The sequence below is a fragment of the Salvia splendens genome, chromosome 4, assembly GCF_004379255.2.
Source record: "Salvia splendens isolate huo1 chromosome 4, SspV2, whole genome shotgun sequence".
Lineage (NCBI taxonomy): Eukaryota > Viridiplantae > Streptophyta > Magnoliopsida > Lamiales > Lamiaceae > Salvia > Salvia splendens.
Window position 1 is genome coordinate 7,918,688 of NC_056035.1, and position 22,745 is coordinate 7,941,432.

The window sequence follows — 22,745 nt, forward strand, 5'->3', positions numbered from 1 at the left end:
TTAATTATGTAATTTTTAATTTTTAGGATTTTAATTATGTAATTTTTAATTTTATTTGTAATTTGTAATATTTATTGTGGTTTTTAAATGAATTTTAATATTATGGAAATGTTTTTGTTTAATTGAATTTTATATTAATTGTGCTCGTCCTTGCGGAAGAGCACAGTTGTGGGTATTGTGCTCTTGCCAGAGAGCAGGCATGAATAGTACCGCCCGGGCCCACAACCGTGCCGCTGGCAAGAGCACGGTTGTGGATGCTCTAAAATGTAGACAGTCTCAAAAAAGGGGTGGCCGCACGTGTTACGCTTTTCTCTAATACATTATCGACACGTATATTGTATAATGGCAAATATGGAGGCATTCATATATCGACAAAGTTCGTTATATACAAACTTTAATAATTAGCTGAAAATAGAAAATAGAAAAATGAAAAGAGGAAATTAGCGTGCAATCTTAGTTCAGTGGGTGGCACACGCTTTATTCAATTATTAATTGTATTTTCCAAGTAGTTTACAAAATATCAAACCTTTAAACTATTAGTACTTCAGTAAATATTTATTCGACTTTTATAAGTCTTTGGGGGAGACTAAAAGACTAAAAGTTCATAGTGGTAAAATTCGGTAAGAAAAGTGGTCCTCCAATATATAATTTGTGACTAATTACGAGACTTTAATAAAAAGCATATAGTTTGGAATTGGATCAATTATTGGTTCACATCTTTAGTTTTAGAAAAAAGTGAACCCACATTACATTCCCTTCCGAAGTTCCATTCCAATTTCCAAGAGAAAGAGATAAAGCGAGTCCAATAGCAAAATATAAACAATTGATACGAAAATTCATATAGTATTGGAAACAATATTTAAAAAAATTGATCCACCATTTTCCATGAAAAAACAGTTGCAAAAAATGGAATGAATGAAGTGAACAAAAAGGTAGTTAGAGGTTTGTTTGGGGTAGTAATGGCATGTGCGAAACTCGAGAAAAGAGCATAGTTTTTGGTAGGTAAAAGAGAGAAGCAAACAAAAAGATGTAGACTCCTTTAGGAATTTGGCCATGTCAATTGTCATGATGATAGTGACTCAATTAACTAACACCTTATTAGACAACTCTTCTACTGCACCTCAATTTTGCATAAACATCTTTTGCATTGTTGGAAAAGGATGCCGATGCCTGAGAGTGAGATTTGAACGCATTTGACGCAGCTCTCTTTCTCAAACTTCACCACCATTTGCATTACAATGGAACCAAACCGAACCGAACCGAACCGATGGAGACAAGAGCAGCACCCTCCGCACACTAAAAATACTCAAGGACACAATTACTTGTATTGGATGATTTTCAAAAATAATTTAAGATGCAAATTATCTTAATCGTTTGCTTTCTAGTACGCTTCAATTTGCATTCCCTAATTTAGTTGGGACACCAATAATAACATGTTTTATAAGTATTGATGGTATATTTACAAACATAAATTAGCCTTCTATTTGAAAATTTCTTAGTCATTTTTGTTTGGCAATCAAAAATTCTTAGTCATTTTCTGGTCCAAAACTTCTTTAATAATTTGCGGGTAAAGATTTATTTTGTAAATAGGGAGAGTATTTCTTTTGGCTACTTGAATCCATATAATTTAAAAATAATTTTATTATTTTAAAATACCTATAAATACATGGAAATTCATCTATCAAACTAATACTCTAACATTTCATCCATTGTATCAATGATTAGGTCACGCCATACGTAGAACAATACACTAAAACTCAAAAGTGAAATCTTTTACAAAGGAGGTTATAAAAGAGTCCCTTTTCATGTAACTATAATTTTTTTTATAATCGTAATATCTTATTTTAAATTTTATGGGCAATGATCTTGAAGGAAGTTGACATAAACCGGACCCTCCACCAAATTAGAACTCCACAAGTTTAGTTGCTGCTTTATGGCATATCAATCAACCCCACTAAAGTGTGTGACATGTCGGTTGTACTTTATTTTAACAAAAGTTCAACTCCAACCAAAATAAATAAAATACAAACAAATAGTGATATGTAAAACCATGAGATTATTAAAGTACTCCCTCCGTCCCGGGCTACTCGCCCCTTTCCTTTTCGGGACGGAGATTAAGGAATGAGTGTATAGGAAAGTCAAAAATGACGGCTGTAGGTGAAATTTTTTACTAAAAATGGAAAGAGTGCAAGTAACTTGGGACGCCCAAAAAGGAAATAAGTGCGAGTAGTGCGGGACGGAGGGAGTACTTAATAATCATGGAATGCAAGACTCTTGTTGTCTCACTTTCTAAATATATGGTTGAGAGAGCTTATTTAGAATCTTATACAGCATGTGCCCTTCAATCTATTGTGGATTGTCATGTGTGTGTCTACGTGTATTTCCGTGTGTAAAACCTCTATACATTGCTCCCTCAAAAAATTGGCTTTATTGATAAGTTTCGTTTCATATAGGTCGAAAATAATCTTCTTTAATATTCTTGATTATTTGGCCTTTCTATATTTGTCCAGACACAAGAAAATTATTACTAATATAGATTTATAAAGACAAACAACTAATAGCCAAAATGGTCTCCATGAATTTTCGTATTTAGATGTTTAACCAACAAAAAAAAAACATTTGTTTTAATTAAGAGACATCGATTATGGGTAGTGTTCCGAGCTTTCACATCCATCCGTTGACTTACCTAGTACTAAACAAATGGATCGAATGCATATATGACTTCGGAACTAAGTTAAGATACCAAAGTATGAGTATGTGCAGTCTCATGTTATTTAGTTGTAACCAGAATTTTTTACCTCAAAATATCCACAAATAACAGAAATTCCATCAAATCAAATAAAACAAACCACAATTAGAAACTTATTGAATTTGATTGTTTTGGTTTGGCCCAATGTAAATTTCACACCCTACCTACAACTACTCAACATTTCATTTCAACGCTGTGTCTTTTACTTATGTTAATGTTAATAATGTGAACTAATTATATATGTATATGGAGTACCAAATTAGAGTGACACCCATCCATAGCCAAGTAGGTCAAAACTTAATAGCCAATATCCTTTGTTTTGGGAGAAAACAGTACTCCAAAACAAATACTCCCGCCATTAAAACATACCCCATTAATTAATCTAATCATAATATATCGTCCTCACTCTTTCTATTTTTTTCACATCAACCTAAATCCTTTGTCTTAAATTTTACTTCATATACAGATACTTCTCGCTTTCTTGACCAACTCAAAGCTAAGATGTATTCTTTCATTTTTGGGAGTATATAAGGGCATCATTAACCCCGTCCCCATTTCCGGCCCCAAGTCCCCTCCACGTCATCATTCCTCTACAGTTGCGGCCCAGGCCCCAACTGCTGTAACCCTGCAGGTTGCGGCCCGGGCCGCAACTAATAAATGACACTATTCACAACTCCAACCTATTTAACTCGTAAACGCAATTCGTTGAACAATTGAAACCGGGAAAATGCATTGTTCATTAGAAATTAACATTACATTACTAGACGAAGCAAATTTGAAATACAAGAAACCCGAGACACGACTACTACTTCTTCATTTGGGCGCGAAGGTAGGCGATCATCTCACGGTGCAACTCGATCTCCTCGTCCGACATCTTCGATGTATCCCTCGATGTCAACTCCGTCAGCTGGCTCATCCGCCATGTAATATTCATCTCCGACAAAGTGTCGGCCATCTTATCCAGAGACGGATTGGTCGGCGGTGGCACCATAGCGGAGTTGCTCGCAGCTGTCTTCCCCTTTGCTTTCCTCATGGCCGCCTTTGTTCCTATCGGGCGACTCTGAATGCTAGGAGAGGAGCAGAAGACATCGTCGTCCGTCACGTTGAGGTCGATCGCCGGACCTCCTTCGCTCGAAGAGTAGTTTCCGGAGGCGGAAACTTTGGTTCTCTTCGCCGCACCTGTTTCCGGACGGCCAACGTTATATTTCTGCGCAATCCGCTCCCAAAAAGCCTTGCCGGTCTGCTGGTTGCCGATGATAGGATCTTCGGCGACATCGATGTAGTTCCTCGCAAGCCACAATGTCTCGTGCGAAGTGTACTTCTTCGGCCCATCCTCCTCCCCGACCTTCTCCTTTCCCCGCTCTTGAGCGGGCTCCATCTCACTGAGCTCGAACTCTTCGGTGTTGACCGGCGATGTAATGTCGACGTTGCTACCGACTCCCGGACTAGGTTGTGTCTGCGATGGTTGCGACGACGGTATGTACCAATTGTTCGAGTTAACGAACTCCTCCATCTCACGTTGATCGCTGTTGAACCAATCCATTGGCGCCGAAACAAAGAGTATAATAGAGTATTGAAATGGAACGCGGGATTGAAATGGATGGAACGCAAGCTCGTATTTATAGACATCGAATTAAAAAAAAATTTGGATTTGCTGCCCGGCCCGAAGAGCGTGTAACGCTGGGCCGGGACGCGGGACATGCGGCCCGTCACCGTGCAACCCCGTCCCGGGCCGGGACGCGGGACGCTCCCCAGGCCGGGAACGCGGCCCCGGGACGGGCCTGAGCCGTGCTGCCCTTCCGTGTAATGCATGGGACGGGCCGGGACTCACGATTTGCGGCCCGGCCCATGGCGTTACAGATGCTCTAAGTTCTGGTCTAGCTAGAAAGTTAATTAATGACGTGCGCTTAACAAAGACCAGTCATGTTTAATTGCTTATATAGGTGCATCTAGCATCTAGCTAGCAATGGCCTAACCTTTACCTTTATTGCACACAAAATAAGGGGAGAGGAGTGCACAAATCACAGCAGGGCCCTGCTGCCCCTCACAAACATTTTTCAAATATAATTTTTTTTTTAATAAACAAAATAATAATAAAAAATTGTATTGTACGGGGCAGCAAGGCCCTGCTGTGATTTGTGCACAGCAGGGGATCCTCACCCCAAAATAAGTGGCTTTAAGCCTAAAAATAATGGAGATCGGAAACAGCCTATTCTAGTTTTGAAGTGCAACCGACTTGACAAGGGTTTTTCACCAGTTCTAACTTTGATAATTGAACCCAACAATTTCAATTCAAAATTGTCCGATTTTTTGGGTATTGGATTTGTTATCCTATAGTAATATTTTTGTTATAAATTACACGAATCGAAAAATGCCTAATCGTATCCCAACCACCTAATTAAGTCGCTACGGCGGTTATAGTCCAACCCGTTGGCCATGATTCCGAACAAACACTTGACTGCTGCTCCAGTTCCGATTATATATACATTTTCTTTGTCCGGATTAATGTGACTACACTTATCATTAAGTACTTTCATTTTATTTTGAAATGGTTATTCCAATACATACGTGTATAATGTATGCTGATATATAGTTAATCATATACTACTAGAACCGGACAAAAAGTACAAACATTTCCAAAAGTGAAAGTTGGCACCTTTTTTGCAAGGACAAGCCAGAATTAGATGATTTGTCAAGAGAATCTATATATTAATACTCCATTACGTATATTATTACGGTATTGTTAAGAATTAGACAGACAGTCGTGGACAAAATAAGATCTATTTCGTGCAAATAATCAGATTGATTTGTGCGGTTGCTTTTCAATTGATTTCTCTCAAATGTGAGACCGACATTTAACTTTTTCAGGGCATGTGACAGAAAATTAGGTATTCCATGTTATTTTCACAGTCGATGCATGGTTCTAGGTCCTCTAACATCACGTCTATGATTATAATCAAACTCACATCTTTGGGATTAACAAAAAAGTTTAATCATTTATATTTTTATGCTTTGTATTTGTTTCTAACCACTTTCAAGAATTATGTTTTAGTACACTTGCTAATCAACTTTTTAGTTTTAACCTTATTCCATTGTTTGAATGTGGCTTCGGCAGGTCACAAATCTCTTTCAAGGTTAGGCACGAGTCTATTTCATTTAATTACTGAAAAAATAAGTATATATTTTAACATTTTGTTGTAAACTTGTTGTATAATATTTGTCTTGTTTAGTTTAAAAAACTATCTTTATGCAGGTATGTAAAATCGATCCTTTTTATTTATCTACGATATTATTATTGGAGGTGTTCATTAATACTGAATTAAGATTGTGAAATCATGGGTGAAGTATAATTCTGTGGTAATGATCGATGATTTATTTTTAGATGCTTTCCATAGGGATGTAGTATGAATTTGCTTTTTAGTACAGTACATCTTTTAGTGCTTTCATTATCAAGATGGTGTACTTGGTATAATGAAATTGTAGGCTTTTTTAATTTAAAAATGCGGTCTCGAATTCTAAATTCAATATTTAATACAACAAAAATATTTCAAATTGAATTTGGATTCTAATTCCGTAATTATTACCCAAAATCTCATTTCAATAGTAAATGATTAAATTACTCCTCTCGGCCCTCTCTCCCAAGTTTAGTCTTAGCATATTTTTTCACTTTTTTTTCATTACTTCTTCTTCAAATGGAGTAGTGCTACTTTCTACGGCACACAATAGGAGTCACATTTGGTATAAGTAACACAATAGGAGTCACATTTGGTATAAGTACGAATTTTAAGAAATGAATATAATAGTGAGTTAAAAAAGTTAATGGAATATGATGTCCATTTTTTATACTAATAATTTTTATAATAGAATGTGAGTGAAGTGAGTTAGTGACATGTTAGACATATTTACCATTTATGATAAAGTGAAATGTGACTTTAATTGTGGGACAAACCGAAATAGCAAAATGTGACTCTTATTTTGGGACAGAGAGAATGGTTATATTTTTTTATTCGCTTGAAATAATGTGAATGATCTACTTTTCACTTTTCAATTTTGGGATTATAATTTTAGATAAATTAATTAATTTTATCAAAATAAATTATTTGAAACTGAACTTAATTTTATATAATCATGCAAACCAAATAAATAGTATTTGATAAATTGTTTTACCGCCACAAATAATAATACTCCAATAGGAATAGAAGATGACATGTTGCAGAGGAAAAAATGACTAAGAACAAGAAACATTAAGATAAACAGTGGATGAGAATAGATTCCGTGAAAAGCCATGATAATTTTCTGAGCAACCCATGTGAGATAAGGCCCAATAGTCCAATACTATATTGGTCTTAGAAATTAACTCATGGAAAATTCAGAACTCTATAGATGTGTACTGATTCTGTATGTCATATCTTATCATCAGAAACTTAATGTGTGTCACACGGTATAAATTGAATAATCGAATGTAATCATATAATTTAATTCTGCATGCTCAATAAAGTAAATTAGGTTGACGAAATACAAACTAAAAAAGCATATAGTGTTACATATAAAAAAAAGTTCGTTTATACCTCGAGCTTTATATGAGTAAAACAAAAAAAATTAAAATAAGTGGAAGTCGACCCAAATCGGACCACTCATTGTTCGTTCAAATTCGGTAGCACATAATACTTGAAATATATATAGTATCAAAAATTTAAAATAATATACTATATTATTTTTAAAATTTTATACTACTCCTACAATACTTATATTTTTACAACTTGATAATAATAATAATAATATAAACAAGGGCGGTGTTCCGTGTTCGTCTTCGCATGCGAATCCCAACTAATGCTGGAGTTTTTCCTCCGCGCCAAAAATATATAACCAAATCCACTATGTTTGTTTTTTTATTTTGGATTTCCACTCTGTTTTCGCAATTTTGTAACAATCATATTTTTCTTCCATACCAATTATGAAGTTTCTTGGCCCATATTCATTATTCATCAAACAGGACAGTCCAACCTGGATAGGAACGCCAGCTCTTAATTTGTCCTCACATTTCAATATGTTATTGATATGACACCCCTTGATTTAATGCCTAATTTTGTGATTGAAATTCCCATTTTCCGCGTGAATTATGGGTTTACTGCATGCCAGAAAGGGAAAAAACTGAGTTTCGAAGAAATATACTCCAATTTAATAAAGGAATGGCGGCGTGCTAAGCTCGTTGTATTTTACGAAACCCCAATTTTATTAAAAAAAAATGAAGTGCCTTCAAATTGATGTGGTGGGCGAATATGACTTGATCCAAAAAACACGAGGATAATTAAAATTCATGATATGAATTTTGACACCAATGAATTTGGATATTTATTTCAGTATTAATTATCAAGCTGATCTGTTCAAAACATATTTGACTTAATGATGTAGATGTAGTAGAAAATATGACGGTGATCATAAATCAAAGGGCCCTCAGCGACGGTGGGAACATGCCACGATGACTTATAACTAATAAGTTATCATCAATATCACTTAATTAGCCATAGAATATAATAGTAGATTTTATTTTGATATCTTCATAGGCGTCTGCTTCAATTTGTAGACATCACTAAGATAATAAATAATGTTTAGTGCTGCTTATGTATACAGCTGTACTAATTTATAGTACAAAAATTTCTATTGAGCTAAAAGGATTATTGATGGGAATATCCTAGGACAATTAGTTTAGGCCGTAGTAGGTAATGGTTGTTTGACCCGAAAACTCTGCTTAAATTGTTTAGAATAATCTGGAGACCTATTTGGTGTAGAGAACCTACGCCGTCCATTTTTCTGACAGCTAACAAAGAATATAGGTCGTGTTGGCCTGTCTATAGTAAAATATTTTGACAGAGAAAAATAAATATCTAAATAAACGCTGTGTTCTAGTATCTTCAATTTTTCCATCATCATGTTTCCATTAAAATAAGCATTTTGATTTGCATTTGTCTGAATAAGGAGTAGGGAGGATCTGTCTATTTTGTGGTAATTAGCTGTGTTTTTAGTTATAAATGTTGAAGCCTATAAAATATAATACTACTATGATGCCAATTAAGACAAAGCTGGTTTGCTTCATATATATAGCTCACCTAATGTTGAAGTGAAAGTGTGTTGAAAAAATGCGTCCCTGTCATTGAGCGCTGCTGTTTTGTTTGCACACGCGGAGTCACATCACATTCCACATTAAATTCACAGCATCACTTAATATATATAGTAGTAGAAGACATAACTTAATATATATAGGTGTTTGTATTTTACAAAATTAAGAAATTAGTTGAGAGAGATATGACGAAGGATGAAGAGCTTCCTTCACTGATCAAAGCCATCAGCGACCACGAGGTTGCTGGTTTTGATGGCGTAGAAGACCCCCACGCATCACTTTCTGTAAGTTGCATCAATCATTTTACTTACTTTTCTTGTATGCATATAGTATAGTGTTTAAAGACTTTGGCATCGTCAACAACAGGGAATCGAAGCAGCTGAAATCGAGACGCATTCTGTTTCGATCAGCATGCCGCTTTCACCTCTCAAGCACAAAACAAAGAGAGTTCTGTTCGACGACGACAGCACAAATCTGGCCTCTGCTCCAACCACCATGTTTTACTCCCAACCAATCCCAAAACCCTCTGCCCTCCACCAGGCCATCACCAACGGCAAATCCGTCCCGCTCCCGCCTCGAATCTACAAGCTCAGAGACAAGAGGTACGACTCTTTCAAGACATGGTCGGGCAAACTCGAGCGGCAGCTCACCAATCTCCGCGGCGGCCGCCCTCGCGAACGAGACTCTAACCGCGTCGAAATGGGAAGCGTCCCTGTAGACCGATACTTCGACGCCTTAGAGGGCCCAGAACTAGACGTCTTGCGTGTATGTTCATAATCTAATTTCTTCTGTTAGCGTTTGCTAGGATAGATAACTGCTCTATTTATCTCACCTAAAATAAAATGATATAAATTGTGTGTTATTATTATGAACAGCCGTCGGAGGAAATACTTCTGCCGGAGGACAAGCTTTGGCCGTTCCTTCTCCGGTTTCCGGTCTCGTCGTTCGGTATCTGCCTGGGCGTGAGCAGCCAAGCCATCATGTGGAAGACGATATCTTCTACGGAATCCACAAGGTTTCTCCACATAAGCCCGCACATAAACCAGGTGTTCTGGTTCATCTCCATCGCGTTGATCGCGGCCGTGGCTGCCATCTACGCGCTAAAGCTCGTCTTCTACTGGGAAGCCGTCCGCCGCGAGTACCACCACCCGATCCGCGTCAACTTCTTTTTCGCTCCGTGGATCGCGCTCCTCTTCCTCGCGATGGGAATCCCGCCGTCGATCAATAAAACTCTGCCGAAACCGCTCTGGTACGTCCTAATGACTCCCATCTTCTGCCTCGAGGTGAAGATCTACGGCCAGTGGATGTCGGGAGGCCAGCGGCGGCTGTCCAAGGTGGCAAACCCCTGCAACCACCTGTCAGTGGTCGGAAACTTCGTCGGCGCCTTGTTAGGGGCGTCGATGGGGATAAAAGAAGGGCCTATTTTCTTCTTCGCCATTGGATTGGCTCACTACACTGTTTTGTTTGTGACGCTCTATCAGAGACTTCCGACGAACGAGACGCTTCCCAAAGAGCTTCATCCGGTCTTCTTCCTCTTCGTTGCTGCACCTAGCGTCGCGTCCATGGCGTGGGCGAAGATGGTCGGGTCTTTCGATTTCGGGTCGCGGATCGCCTACTTCATCGCCATGTTCCTCTATCTGTCCTTGGTATAGTTCTAAAATTGACCATGATCATGAGAACTAGAGAGTGGTTCAGTTGACAGCAATGCATAAAATATAATCGTATATAATTAATGTGATTGTTTTTGTTGTAGGCGGTCCGAGTGAATTTCTTTAGAGGGATAAGATTCTCGCTGGCGTGGTGGGCGTACACGTTTCCGATGACGGGAGCAGCGATCGCGACCATAAGGTACTCGAGCGCGGTGGATAACGCGGTGACGAAGACGTTTGCGGTGATACTGTGCCTTGTGGCGACGTTTATAGTGGCGGCGCTGCTTGTGGTAACGGTGATCCATGCCTTTATATTAGGGGATTTGTTTCCCAACGACATGGCCATTGCTATAAGTGAGAGGAGGCCCAAATCATCCACCACCACGCGGAGATGGTACCACAGGCGAGCAGCCAGCTCCGACGCCACCGTCGACCACTATCTTAAGTTTTCCGATCCCAAAGACGCCGACGTGGTGGAGACTCAACCAGCTGAACCCTGAGATGAGGACTAAATCTTTTTTTTTCTTGAGTTCTAATAAACCTTTTGTAAAATAGTATGAGGGATTTTTGTCGAGCATAATTGGAATATTGACGTGTCATCAAATGTTACATTTTATGTTTTAACTAGGTTACCACTTAGTAAAAATATGATTACATCATATGAAAAGGCAAAACTTGACAACAAAACCAACTATAGGAATTAGGATGCATATACCTCAATCAAATTTAATTACTATCGAGCAGATGAACCATGATCTACATCGAGGTGTGTTCTACTAGTAAATATAATGTTCCAAATTCATTTTAAGCAATAGTAAAATTCTAGCAATTCAAACACAGGAGCCTAACTATTTAGAGTAAACCCAAACTCATTTTAATGTAAATATGTTACGATCCTCCTATATCTCAGGATTCCCCAAATATTTAGTTATCTTTTTATTCCCCATATCTTTTGATTCATAGTATATTTTCATATCTTGTTTTCTTGTTCCCTAAGCTAGTATTCTAGTATTATAAATAGGGCTAGGTTGTTATCTTTTTATTCATTGAATGAAGAAATAATATTCCCACATTACTTGTGCAATACTCCTTATCAAACCTTGAAGACTGCCGACGGAGGAAGTTCTCCGCGCCAGCCACGAATTGAGCCGCCGACCCCAACGTTCGGGGCGCCGGATTGGTGTGTTGCGAGTGTAATCGCAGGATTTCTTTGTTAAGAGAATTGTGCTCTTAACAACTGGTGCTTTCATCCAGAGCTCAACCATGGCCGATCAGCCCCGACGCTTCACGGCGAGTGGCTACCTCGGTGACGGATGGCAGCGGATACGACGAGACGACCCGGAGTCAAGCAGCGCGCTGCGCAATGGATCGGGGGCGCTCGTACCTACTTTGTCAGCGCTCGACAAAATTATGGCAAGATTTGATCAATTGGAATTTAAATTGGATGCGAGGGATAGAAGGGTTGATAGGTTGAAGGCCACACGCCTTCCCAAACCGGATCAACCCTATTTTTCGGACGACGGGGACGTCGATGGGTATCGTTCCCAGGGAGACGTCTGGCCGACCGACGAGGACGGCCCCCCAGTTTTCAATCACGGCAGGCGTGTCCGTTGTGGGGATGTCCGCCGGCGTAGGGGCACGGGTCGTGATTTAAACAGGCGAGAGGCAGGGCTCGCACAGCCTGGCTCTGGCACGATTCCATATCGCACGCACACTGCTTCGTGGCCTCGCACGAGCTGGGATAGACCAGCAGCTCGCGTCACAACGGAGTTTGATAGGGGTTTTCGGGGGTACCGACAGCCTACATCGTGGGACCCCCCCATCAACCGCCCCTCCGGTTGGGATCCTCCCGGTAACCGACCAATACCGAGCTTCCAGCCCTACGACCCACCACGGTCATGGCAGCCCTTTTGTTGGGAACCACCGCCTCACCGTGCATCGCAAGGATACTCGGATTATGATCAGCCACCACAGTGTCTGCCTAGTAGTTGGGATACACCCAGGCGACAAACCGATCACTGCCGGCAGCAGCGCAGCCCACGCCCGAGCACACAACCTTGGCGCCCTGAAATCATGGGGTTTGAAGAAAAGATGGTGGATGAAGAATTTTGCTATGAAATCGAATTGATTCCCGGTTGCCATTCTTCAAGCCTGGATCAAGAATCAGATGCTCATCAGGAAAAAAATGATTCCTCGAACTGGATGGGTAGTTTTCTTGAAGAGGCTGATGATTCAAAATCATCTCTAGTAGATGATAATAATCATGATAAGGCTACTTTTGATGATGATGAGTTCACAAAGATGGAATGCCATTCTGTGAAGATGAGTGATGATTCGGACTTGCTTTGGGATGTGGTGGGAGTGACTGATTCATCTTCATCATGTGTTGATAATTGTTCACAGCATAAGTGTTTGGACTCTGATGATGATTATGAAGATGATAGAGTAGATGGTGATGAGAGGCATTCCTACAACCTCACTGCTGCGAAGTTCCAGATGGTAAGAGTCCTTGTGCAGCGATTCATGGAGGACAAGCAGTTTGGGGGGCGTAGGAATGATGCCGGCGTCAGGAGCCGGTGCATGATCCGGAGCCTCCTCCAAGTCCCAGCCATCGAGGATGATTTTGTGAAGACGAAGGCGAGAGAGGAAAGAGACGGCGTAGAAATGTTGGTGGGAGTCATAAGTGAAATGATGGTGATCATGTTCCTAATCGCATTTGATCCAGGAGGTGACGTTTCAATGCTTTTGCTATCGTCGACTGTGCCAGTGGTTCCATGGTTCCCACCTTGAGGACAAGGTGGATTTTAACCGTGGGGGAGTTGTTACGATCCTCCTATATCTTAGGATTCCCCAAATATTTAGTTATCTTTTTATTCCCCATATCTTTTGATTCATAGTATATTTTCATATCTTGTTTTCTTGTTCCCTAAGCTAGTATTCTAGTATTATAAATAGGGCTAGGTTGTTATCTTTTTATTCATTGAATGAAGAAATAATATTCCCACATTACTTGTGCAATACTCCTTATCAAACCTTGAAGACTGCCGACGGAGGAAGTTCTCCGCGCCAGCCACGAATTGAGCCGCCGACCCCAACGTTCGGGGCGCCGGATTGGTGTGTTGCGAGTGTAATCGCAGGATTTCTTTGTTAAGAGAATTGTGCTCTTAACAAAATATCACTCCTTCTGGTTTATCTCATTTTACTTGTCACACCTCAACCCTTCTGACGTATACTCTTATAATAAATAAATCCCTTATCATAAAAGTAATCAATACACGTGTCTAATTCATAGAACACACATATTATATAATTCTAAAATTCATCATTTAACAAGTACATATTTCAAAACATTCTACACAGTAGTGGAACCCTGTCACCACTATATATACTATACATTCATCTACATGCAAAATGATGAGGAGGAGAAGGTTGCCAAAATGCGTCAGCCGCCGAACCTGATAAAAAATGGAGTTCCTATGACCCACGTCAGTCAAAACTTTACTGCTATCTTATTCCTGAAAAATTTTAGTGGTTTATATGAGCCACAACTTAGTATATATAAATTTCCACCTTTAGTCTCACATGATACAAACATCAAGCATATTCTTTTATCAATACATATAATCAGAAACAATATATATCATAATTTAAAAACAAACAATTTCATATTCATATGCATATGCCACTCTATTCAGTTTATTATTCTGTAACAGTCAAGCCTGGTATCTGCCCGAGATTCCTCTATGACCCGAAGGTCCCTCTGTAATTGGACTCATAGGTCCCTCTGTATTTGACCCGAAGGTCCCTCTGTATTTGGACTCATAGGTCCCTTTGTATTTGACCCGAAGGTCCCTCTGTATTTGGACTCATAGGTCCCTCTAAAATTTCAGATCCAGTACAAGGCTGTCACAGATCCTCTTTAATCCAATGATTCACATAATCAGTATCATAAACATATCATTTGCACCAATAACATATCCATATCATATTCCACCATCTATATCAAATAACACATAATCATATTGGATCCCATCATATAATCAAATCATTCATTTTGTTTAACACCTAGCAAAGAAGCAAATAAAACATGTAGAATTAAAAGTGTGATTTATACATACCTGATCACGGTAGATAAACTACTAAAAAAACTCGACCCCTTCCCTTCGTTTTCCACTCTCAAATTGTACATAGTTATTACGTCTAAATTCTGAATATTCTTCTCCTTATTATTTTCTACTTCTGTTGTTCTTCTCTCTCTCTTTCTCCTAACTTTCGGCCCTTTTTATTACATGTATACTGTAGCTTCCTCCAATCTCCTCTTTTTTTTCTTATCCTATCCATATGATATGCGAAGCCCAGCTTTATATGATGTAGAACTAAAATCATATATCTAAGTCGGCTAAATAAATCATTGAACCACTAAATTGATTGATCTCATCCATTTTCATTATTTTATTTCATTTATATTAAGATTTTGAGATAACTTATTGTTAGCAACTTACACGTATTTTTTTTAAGTACACCTATTACAAATAATATATAAAGTATAACATGTATGCATAGGTAATATACATATATACTAATCTATATAATAAAATAATATATACACATCCCTTTTAACAATTCCCGTAAATCAAAACTATCCATTTATTCGACTATATTGAGTCGTCATAACAATAAATATATTCTCTATGACACACTTAATATCTATGTAGTAAAAATGACAATTTGATATGCAATGACAATATAATATGATAATAAGCAAAATAATGCATGTTTCGGGTTAGGGATGTCACATTACTATTTTGGAATATCTGTAATTTAAAATCCCGCTTTGCTTTTCTCCATTTTAAGTAAGGGAATCCTCAATTCACCTAACTAATTACACTCACATTTTATTATAAAATCAATACTATTTTCATTGTTATTTAAAGAGTCAAATAATTTCTTAATACTTGTACCAAGTCAAAATGAGATTATAAATGGTGGATGAAGGGAGTATCAAATAGTGATTTTACTCCAATAATTTATACTATTAAACTCAAACTTATAAGAATATTCTTTATTTAGTACTCATTTTGTCCGTGAATATGAGTCTCGTTTTTTCATTTAAGTTCGTTCGCGAATAGGAGTCTCAGTTCATTTTTACTATAATTGGTAATAGGCCTCATATTCCACTAACTAATTCCCCTCACTTTTAATTTAAATTAATACTCTCTCTATCCCATAAAAATATGTGCACTGTCCATTTTTGTTTGTCTCACAAAAATATGTACATTCTATTTTTGAAAAGTTATACCAATTTAATAGTATAGGTTCCACTATTCACTAACATTGCTTTAACTATCATTCTCATCCTCTCTTTTACTTTATCATACCATTCTCATGATCTCATCCCTCTTTCTTACTTTATCAATTTTGTCTTAATTTTCGTGTTATACTCATTATCCATATTTTTATGGGACGGATGAAGTATATATAAGTGGGATCTATACATCATTAATTTTTTTCTTTAACCTTTCTTAACATTTTTTAAAACTATGAATCTCCTATTCGTGGACGGATTTATTCATAAAAGTTTTTAAAAATAAATTTAGTTTATTTTAGTATAAATCTATAAATAAGCATATTTACTCAAAAATAAAAAAAATAAAATTAGTTTTAAAGCACTGAAGCTAATTTCTTAGTATTTCATTTTTTATTTTAGTGTACGACGGTAGATGGTCTATGGGTCTTTGGATTTTGTTTATGGGCCCTTAGAGCATCCACTGCGCATTCCGTCACCGTCCCGCCTTCCGTCACAGAGGGACGGAACCGCGGTAGGACGTGTTGCAGCACAACATTCCATCCCCAACCCGTCCCTTAGCCTGTCACTTTGCGACGCGGGACGCGAAGTCTCGCCACGCGCGGAGGTGACGTGGCGAGCTCCCAGGCCATGCGTGACGCCCACTCGCTGGCCCGCGAGTGGGTTTCGTCACGCTGACGCAATAATTCATTTTTTAAAATGAATTTTTTAAAAAAATATTTTTTGTTTATAAAAATTTATTTTTATATTTAAAAACAATTTTTACAAATAAATGAACACTATATATTTGATGGGCTTGCAAATTTATGAAACCATTCTTGATTGTTTCTCTTTTATAGAGACATCCTTGAATGTTTTATGTTCCACTTTCGATGTGAGACAAACTCAATCTTGGTTGTTTCTCTTTTATAGAGACATCCTTGAATGTTTTATGTTCCACTTTCGATGTGGGACAAACTCAATCTTGGTTGTTTCTCTTTTATAGAGACATTCTTGAATGTTTTATGTTCCAATTTCGATGTGGGACAAACTCATTCTTGGTTGTTTCTCTTTTATAGAGACATCCTTGAATGTTTTATGTTCCACTTTCGATGTAAGACAAACTCATTTTTGGTTGTTTTTCTTTTATAGAGACATCCTTGAATATTTTATGTTCAAATTTCGATGTGGAACAAACTCATTCTTGGTTGTTTCTCTTTTATAGAGACATTTTTGAATGTTTTATGTTCCACTTTCGATGTACAATTTTAATTATGTCTTTTTCTATTTTTTTAAAATATGTCATTTTTATTTTTTTAGGAATTTAATTATGTCTTTTTCTATTTTTTTGAATTTTAAGTTGTAATGTTATTTTAATTTTAATGAAGTGCATTTTTTTAATTGAATTAATAGTAATTTAAGGGACGGAGCGTTGCAGGTTCCGTCCCTTAGTTAAGGGATGGAGTAAAAAAGGACAGTGGAGCTCTCAAATAGTAGTTTAAGGGACGGTAGTGACAACGTAGCGGGCGGATGGATGGCCTTAAAGCACATTCTGGCCCGCGGTCGGTACGATCAGATGAAACGACACCGTCGAAGCCGCATTAAACATGAAAGTGAAATCCCGGTTTAACCCCCTTCTCCCTAACTGTTTCGACAGAGAGTTTCAAGTAGCCACCATTTTTCTCTTTCTTCGATTTTCGATACAAACGAGACCAACCCCCACACAACTTCCAAATTTATAGGCGATTTTTCCAATCTCTCTCTCGATTTATACTCGTTTCTCGCTTACATTGCCTCAAACTCACTCTTCTCTCTCCAGAAATACCCCCTCTCTGTCTCTCTCTTCGAGTTTTTTGCTACCATGGCGCAAGTGGTGGCGACGCGGTCGATTCATGCTTCATTGCTGGCGAATCCTACACAGAGCTGCGTGGACAAACTGAAGCCGGGTTGTGGCTTCAAAGCTAAGGTTTTGGCTCAAACTGAGAGGAGGAACCGTCGCCGAGCCGTGCATGCCAGCTCGCCCGTCGTGGCGAGGAGATCTGCTACGGAAGTGATTCCGATGTCTCCTGAAGATCTTACCAAGGTTGGTTCTCATGTTTTAGTTTGTGTTGCTGTTTTAAATGCTGAATTCATTTCAAGGTGAATGCTCGTTTCTTGCTTCCCTTCTTCCTCTAATAGTAAGCCTCCGCAAGTAATTTTGAAGCATCGTGGACTTGTGGAATGTGTTAAATTTATGCGATCCGCCATCACTTGTACTTGTAGTTAAGAAACTTGAGTGCTTTAACTTAATTTACTCGGTGGAAAGTCGGAAGCTACTCCTTGTTGCGTAATTTCATCTGGATTGGTGCCTTCAACTTAGTTTGAAATTCTCTGTTCCAGATTTTGGGATATTGATCGAAAGAGGTGGAGTATTGTTTTCCGCTGGTAGAAATCTGTTTCATTAAATTTAAATCTGCTTATGCTATGTTGAAGGCTATGTGTTGCTTCATTATTGGAGATGTCACGCCCGCATTTCCTAAGGATAGGAAGTACGGTGGACCGCGACTAGGGGAGGAATAAAGAAGCGGGGAAGAAAGGGGAGAACAAGAATACTCGACCCGAAAACGTTTAATTAGAGGAAGTTCACTTCAAAACAATGTACTGTAGCGACATTTCTAAAGTTAAAGTAAACAGAGTTTAAATGAAAACATTGTATCGGATTACAAAGCAGCGGAAAAGACCAAGAGATAGATAATGCCGGGTATGACGACACGACACCATCCAAAAGGCAAAGAAAAAAACACAATTTTGACTTTAATTGCTCAACATCCGTCATCCCCATCGTCGCTCAACCTGCACATTAAGAAAACAACATGCAGGGCTGAGTACTTATTGCACTCAGTGGACACACGCCAAAATCATAGTTTGTCATGCCATAACAGTGTAACCTTGGGGTTTTAAGTGTAAAGAAAATAACCCAAGTACACTAAAACATATTTCATAAATTCGACTGCGCAGTCATTTTCAGATATTGCCACCCTTATTCCCACCATCATACACTATCTGATCCAACGGGTGACAAGGGGCGTGGCCACACCCCAGGTCAACTAGACCGGCCAACTTGCTCTCAGATGGCTCCCGATCTCGTGTACACTAGCCTGAGGGTTCGCAGCCCAACAGACCCGAATTCGATTAAACATATGTGGTAAACCACTTCAGATAGGTTTCAAAACAAAACAGTTGGCAAGACAAACAGTTCACCTCCATAAACATTTCCGGAACAGCGTCCGTAGTAAAAATAACCCACAAAAATAGTAGGGTAGAAAAGCCCACCTCGATTGCTTAGCTTTTAAACAGTTTCCTTCTTCAACCACAATTTCCTCGTAAAAGATCACCCTTTTGAAAGATAAATAAAAGTCATGATTAGAGTCAAGAAAGACGGGGTTTAAACGACAATGCATGATTCCTACGTGGATGACTTCAACATCTAGCACGTTACACGTACACACACTTAACAACATCTTATAAGTCAATCACACAAAATCACACGTCCGAAACACATCACGCACGCACCCGACACGCATACAACGTACTCAAGACGCGCACACGACACACACGCAACACTCATACCCCCGGCATACCCTCACTGTGCAAACGGCTCACTTGGCTCGGAAAAGGTTCGGAAAAAGGATCGGCGTCTCGGCCTGGCTCGGTGTCTCGGCCGCCTGGCTCGGCACCTCGGCCGGCTGTCTCGCCGCCTGGCTCGGTGTCTCGGCCGACCGTCTCGGCTGCCTGGCTCGGCACCTCGGCCGACTGTCTCGGCCGCCTGGCTCGGCACCACGGCCGACCGTCTCGGCCGCCTGGCTCGGCACCTCGGCCGACCGTCTCGGCCGCCTGGCTCGGCACCTCGGCCGACCGTCTCGGCCGCCTGGCTCGGCACTGGCTCGGCGTCTGTCTCGGCATCTGGCTCGGCACCTGGCGCGGCACCTGTCTCGGCACTTGCTCGGCACCTGGCCCGATCAAGTGTACACCCGTTTTCCCCCAACCCACGATTCTCAAACCTTATACGACATTCCCACCATACATTCTACATCCAAAAACACACCCAAACCCATGGGATCAACCCTTCAAAACTCTCCACAACACTGCCCTAGGCCGAACCCTAAAACTCTCGGCCAACACACACAAACCACCCGAACCAAACGCTGTTTTCCCCGAGCCATCTCTTGGCCAAACACACCCACATACATCCCAAAGACCACACACTCAGATTCACACCCATTGCACATAAATACATCACCCAAAAACATACATCCATCAGAAAAGCGCAGTTCACTTACAAAAATCATTATAAAATCACCAGACCTCCAAAGAAGCTGAAATTTACACACCACACAGAAGACACACCAAAGTTTATACAGTTAAAATTTCGTACCAAAAGGAGATCGTTTGCTCAGTCAAAAAGGGTTCGGAGCCCACTATCGGTCACAACCAAAATCAAACTCACACCAACACATAGCCACAAGTCCTATACGGCATCTAAACAGCTCAAAAACGTCCTATATGCATGTGTTTTCGAAATTAGCATGGGTTAGGGTCTTGGGTTACCTTTCCCGGAGAGTTCAAATAAGGGTCGAAAGCTTTCCCTTCTCCGACTCCGATTCAACACGAGAGGAAGTAACACCTTGATGAAACCAAGAAACCGATGAGAGGGAGTGAATGGGGGAAAGGTGAGAACCGAGAGGGAGAAAGAGAGAAACCTTACCGTGATGAGAGAACGATTGCGAGAGAGAAAAGAGAGAAACCGATGTGGGGGAGAGATTGGAAAGGAGAGAGTGTATCGGTTAAGTGGGAGTGGGGAGAGGTTGAGAAAGTAGTGTGGAGAGGGAGAGAAACCGAGAGACAGAGGGAGAGAGAGAGAGAGAGATTTAATTGTTAATTAGGATTTTATTTTGTTTTTCAATTAATCATAAAAACTAAATATCCACACACATAAATAATATAAATCAATTAAGACTTTCCACACATATCTTAACCAAGATATTCACAAAATCAAACCTTAACTAAAAGAAATCAATTTTTTTTTCTCGGCTATTACATTCCTCCCACCTTAAAAGAAATTTCGTCCCGAAATTTCCTAGATCACTCAAACAGCTCTGGAAACTTCTCTCTCATCTTATCTTCTAATTCCCATGTTGCTTCTTCGACCCCATGATTCCTCCACCGTACTTTCACCGAAACAATTGACTTATTCCTCAATTCTTGCACCCTTCGATCCAAAATGGCCTCGGGCTTCTCCTCATAACTTAGATCGGGATTTAGGACCATCATCTCTTCTTGGTGAACTATGTGTGCGGGGTCAAACACGTACTTCCTCAATTGTGACACATGGAAGACGTTGTGCACATTCCCAAAGCTTGGTGGTAGGGCCAATCTGTATGCTACCACGCCGACTCTATCCAAAATCTCGTACGGCCCGATAAATCGGGGTCTCAGCTTTCCTTTCACTCCAAAACGAATTATTCCTTTAGAAGGGGAAACTTTCAGAAAGACCTTTTCTCCGACTTCAAATTGTAAATCGGTCCTCCGAACATCAGCATATGATTTCTGTCGGTCCTGTGCTTCCTTGATCCTCCCACGGATTTGTCGGACAATCTCTATCATCTCTTCTACAGAGTCTGGTCCGAGAATTCTTCTCTCACCCACTTCATCCCAATAAAGTGGTGATCTACACCTCTTCCCATACAATGCCTCATATGGAGCCATGTTGATAGTCGTCTGGTAACTATTATTGTAAGCGAACTCAACCAATGGCAATACTTCTTCCCAACCCCAGCCTCGATCTAGCACCACGGCCCGCAGCATATCCTCTAAGGCTTGAATCGTTCTCTCTGACTGCCCATCGGTTTGTGGGTGGAAGGCAGTACTAAAATTTAATTTAGTCCCCAACTCGCGCTGCAGGCTCGTCCAAAATCTAGAAGTAAATTTGGCATCGCGATCGGATGTAATTGTCGCTGGTACTCCATGCAAGCGTATAATCTCCCGTACATATATCTTAGCCAACTCGTTGGATCCATAAGTAGCACGAACCGGTACAAAATGAGCAGATTTGGTGAGACGATCTATAATCACCCAAATCACAGTGTTTCCTCGCTGGGATTTTGGCAATCCTGTCACAAAGTCCATTGCAATATGTTCCCACTTCCATTCTGGAATCTCAAGGGGTTGCAATCTCCCATAGGGCCGTTGGTGTAGCGCCTTTACTTGTTGACATGCTAGGCATCTCTCCACAAAAGCTGCAACATGCTTTTTCATACCGTTCCACCAAAATTGCCTCTTCAAGTCTTGATACATCTTGGTGCTTCCTGGGTGTGCAGCGTATGGGGTTTCATGTGCTTCTCTCATGATTTCGATCCTCAGGCCTTCATCCTTAGGCACACACAACCTTCCCTTGTATGTGAGACCATTATCCGCTGCCTCATGAAAGTTTCCGAGTTCACCCGCCCTCACTTCTGAGCGAATCTTTTCTAGTAACGTATCCCGCCGTTGAGCTTCCACAATTCTGGCTCTTAAGTCGGGTTCCATCACCAACGTGGCTACTATTCCTTCCACAGTCTCGGGCATTCTCACTACTTCCAACCGCATCTTACTGAACTCTTGGATTAGACTCTCCTCGATAGTAAGAAATGTGGCCAGCTGAGATTGAGACTTCCTACTAAGAGCATCGGCCACTACGTTTGCCTTTCCCGGATGGTAGTTTATACCACAATCGTAGTCCTTCACCAACTCGAGCCATCTACGTTGGCGCATGTTCAACTCCTTTTGCTCAAAGAAGTACTTTAGACTCTTATGGTCCGTATATATCTCACAACGGACTCCATAGAGATGATGTCTCCAGATCTTCAGTGCGTGTACCACGGCTGCCAGTTCTAAGTCATGTGTCGGATAGTTCAGCTCATGGGGCTT

The 22,745-nt window shown here is 39.9% G+C and overlaps 2 protein-coding genes across 3 annotated transcripts; both read left to right on the forward strand.

Annotated features, from left to right (window-relative positions):
* The first annotated feature begins 9,024 nt into the window (after positions 1-9,024).
* On the forward strand, positions 9,025-11,125 carry LOC121798207 (S-type anion channel SLAH3-like). Its single transcript, XM_042197083.1, has 4 exons — positions 9,025-9,151; positions 9,234-9,632; positions 9,743-10,513; positions 10,621-11,125. The coding sequence occupies exons 1-4, from the start codon at positions 9,053-9,055 to the stop codon at positions 11,014-11,016; spliced, it is 1,665 nt and encodes a 554-aa protein (XP_042053017.1). The 5' UTR covers positions 9,025-9,052; the 3' UTR covers positions 11,017-11,125.
* Positions 11,126-17,477: 6,352 nt separating this feature from the next.
* LOC121800357 (plastidial pyruvate kinase 2-like) lies at positions 17,478-18,368 on the forward strand. Of its 2 annotated transcripts, none has more exons than XM_042199927.1 (2): positions 17,478-17,883; positions 18,273-18,368. In XM_042199927.1, exons 1-2 carry the CDS (start codon positions 17,662-17,664, stop codon positions 18,357-18,359), a joined length of 309 nt encoding a protein of 102 aa, XP_042055861.1. In that variant the 5' UTR covers positions 17,478-17,661; the 3' UTR covers positions 18,360-18,368. The 2 variants fall into 2 exon arrangements, with proteins under 2 accessions (XP_042055861.1, XP_042055862.1); XM_042199928.1 differs by having other exon boundaries at positions 18,180-18,361.
* Positions 18,369-22,745: the final 4,377 nt, after the last annotated feature.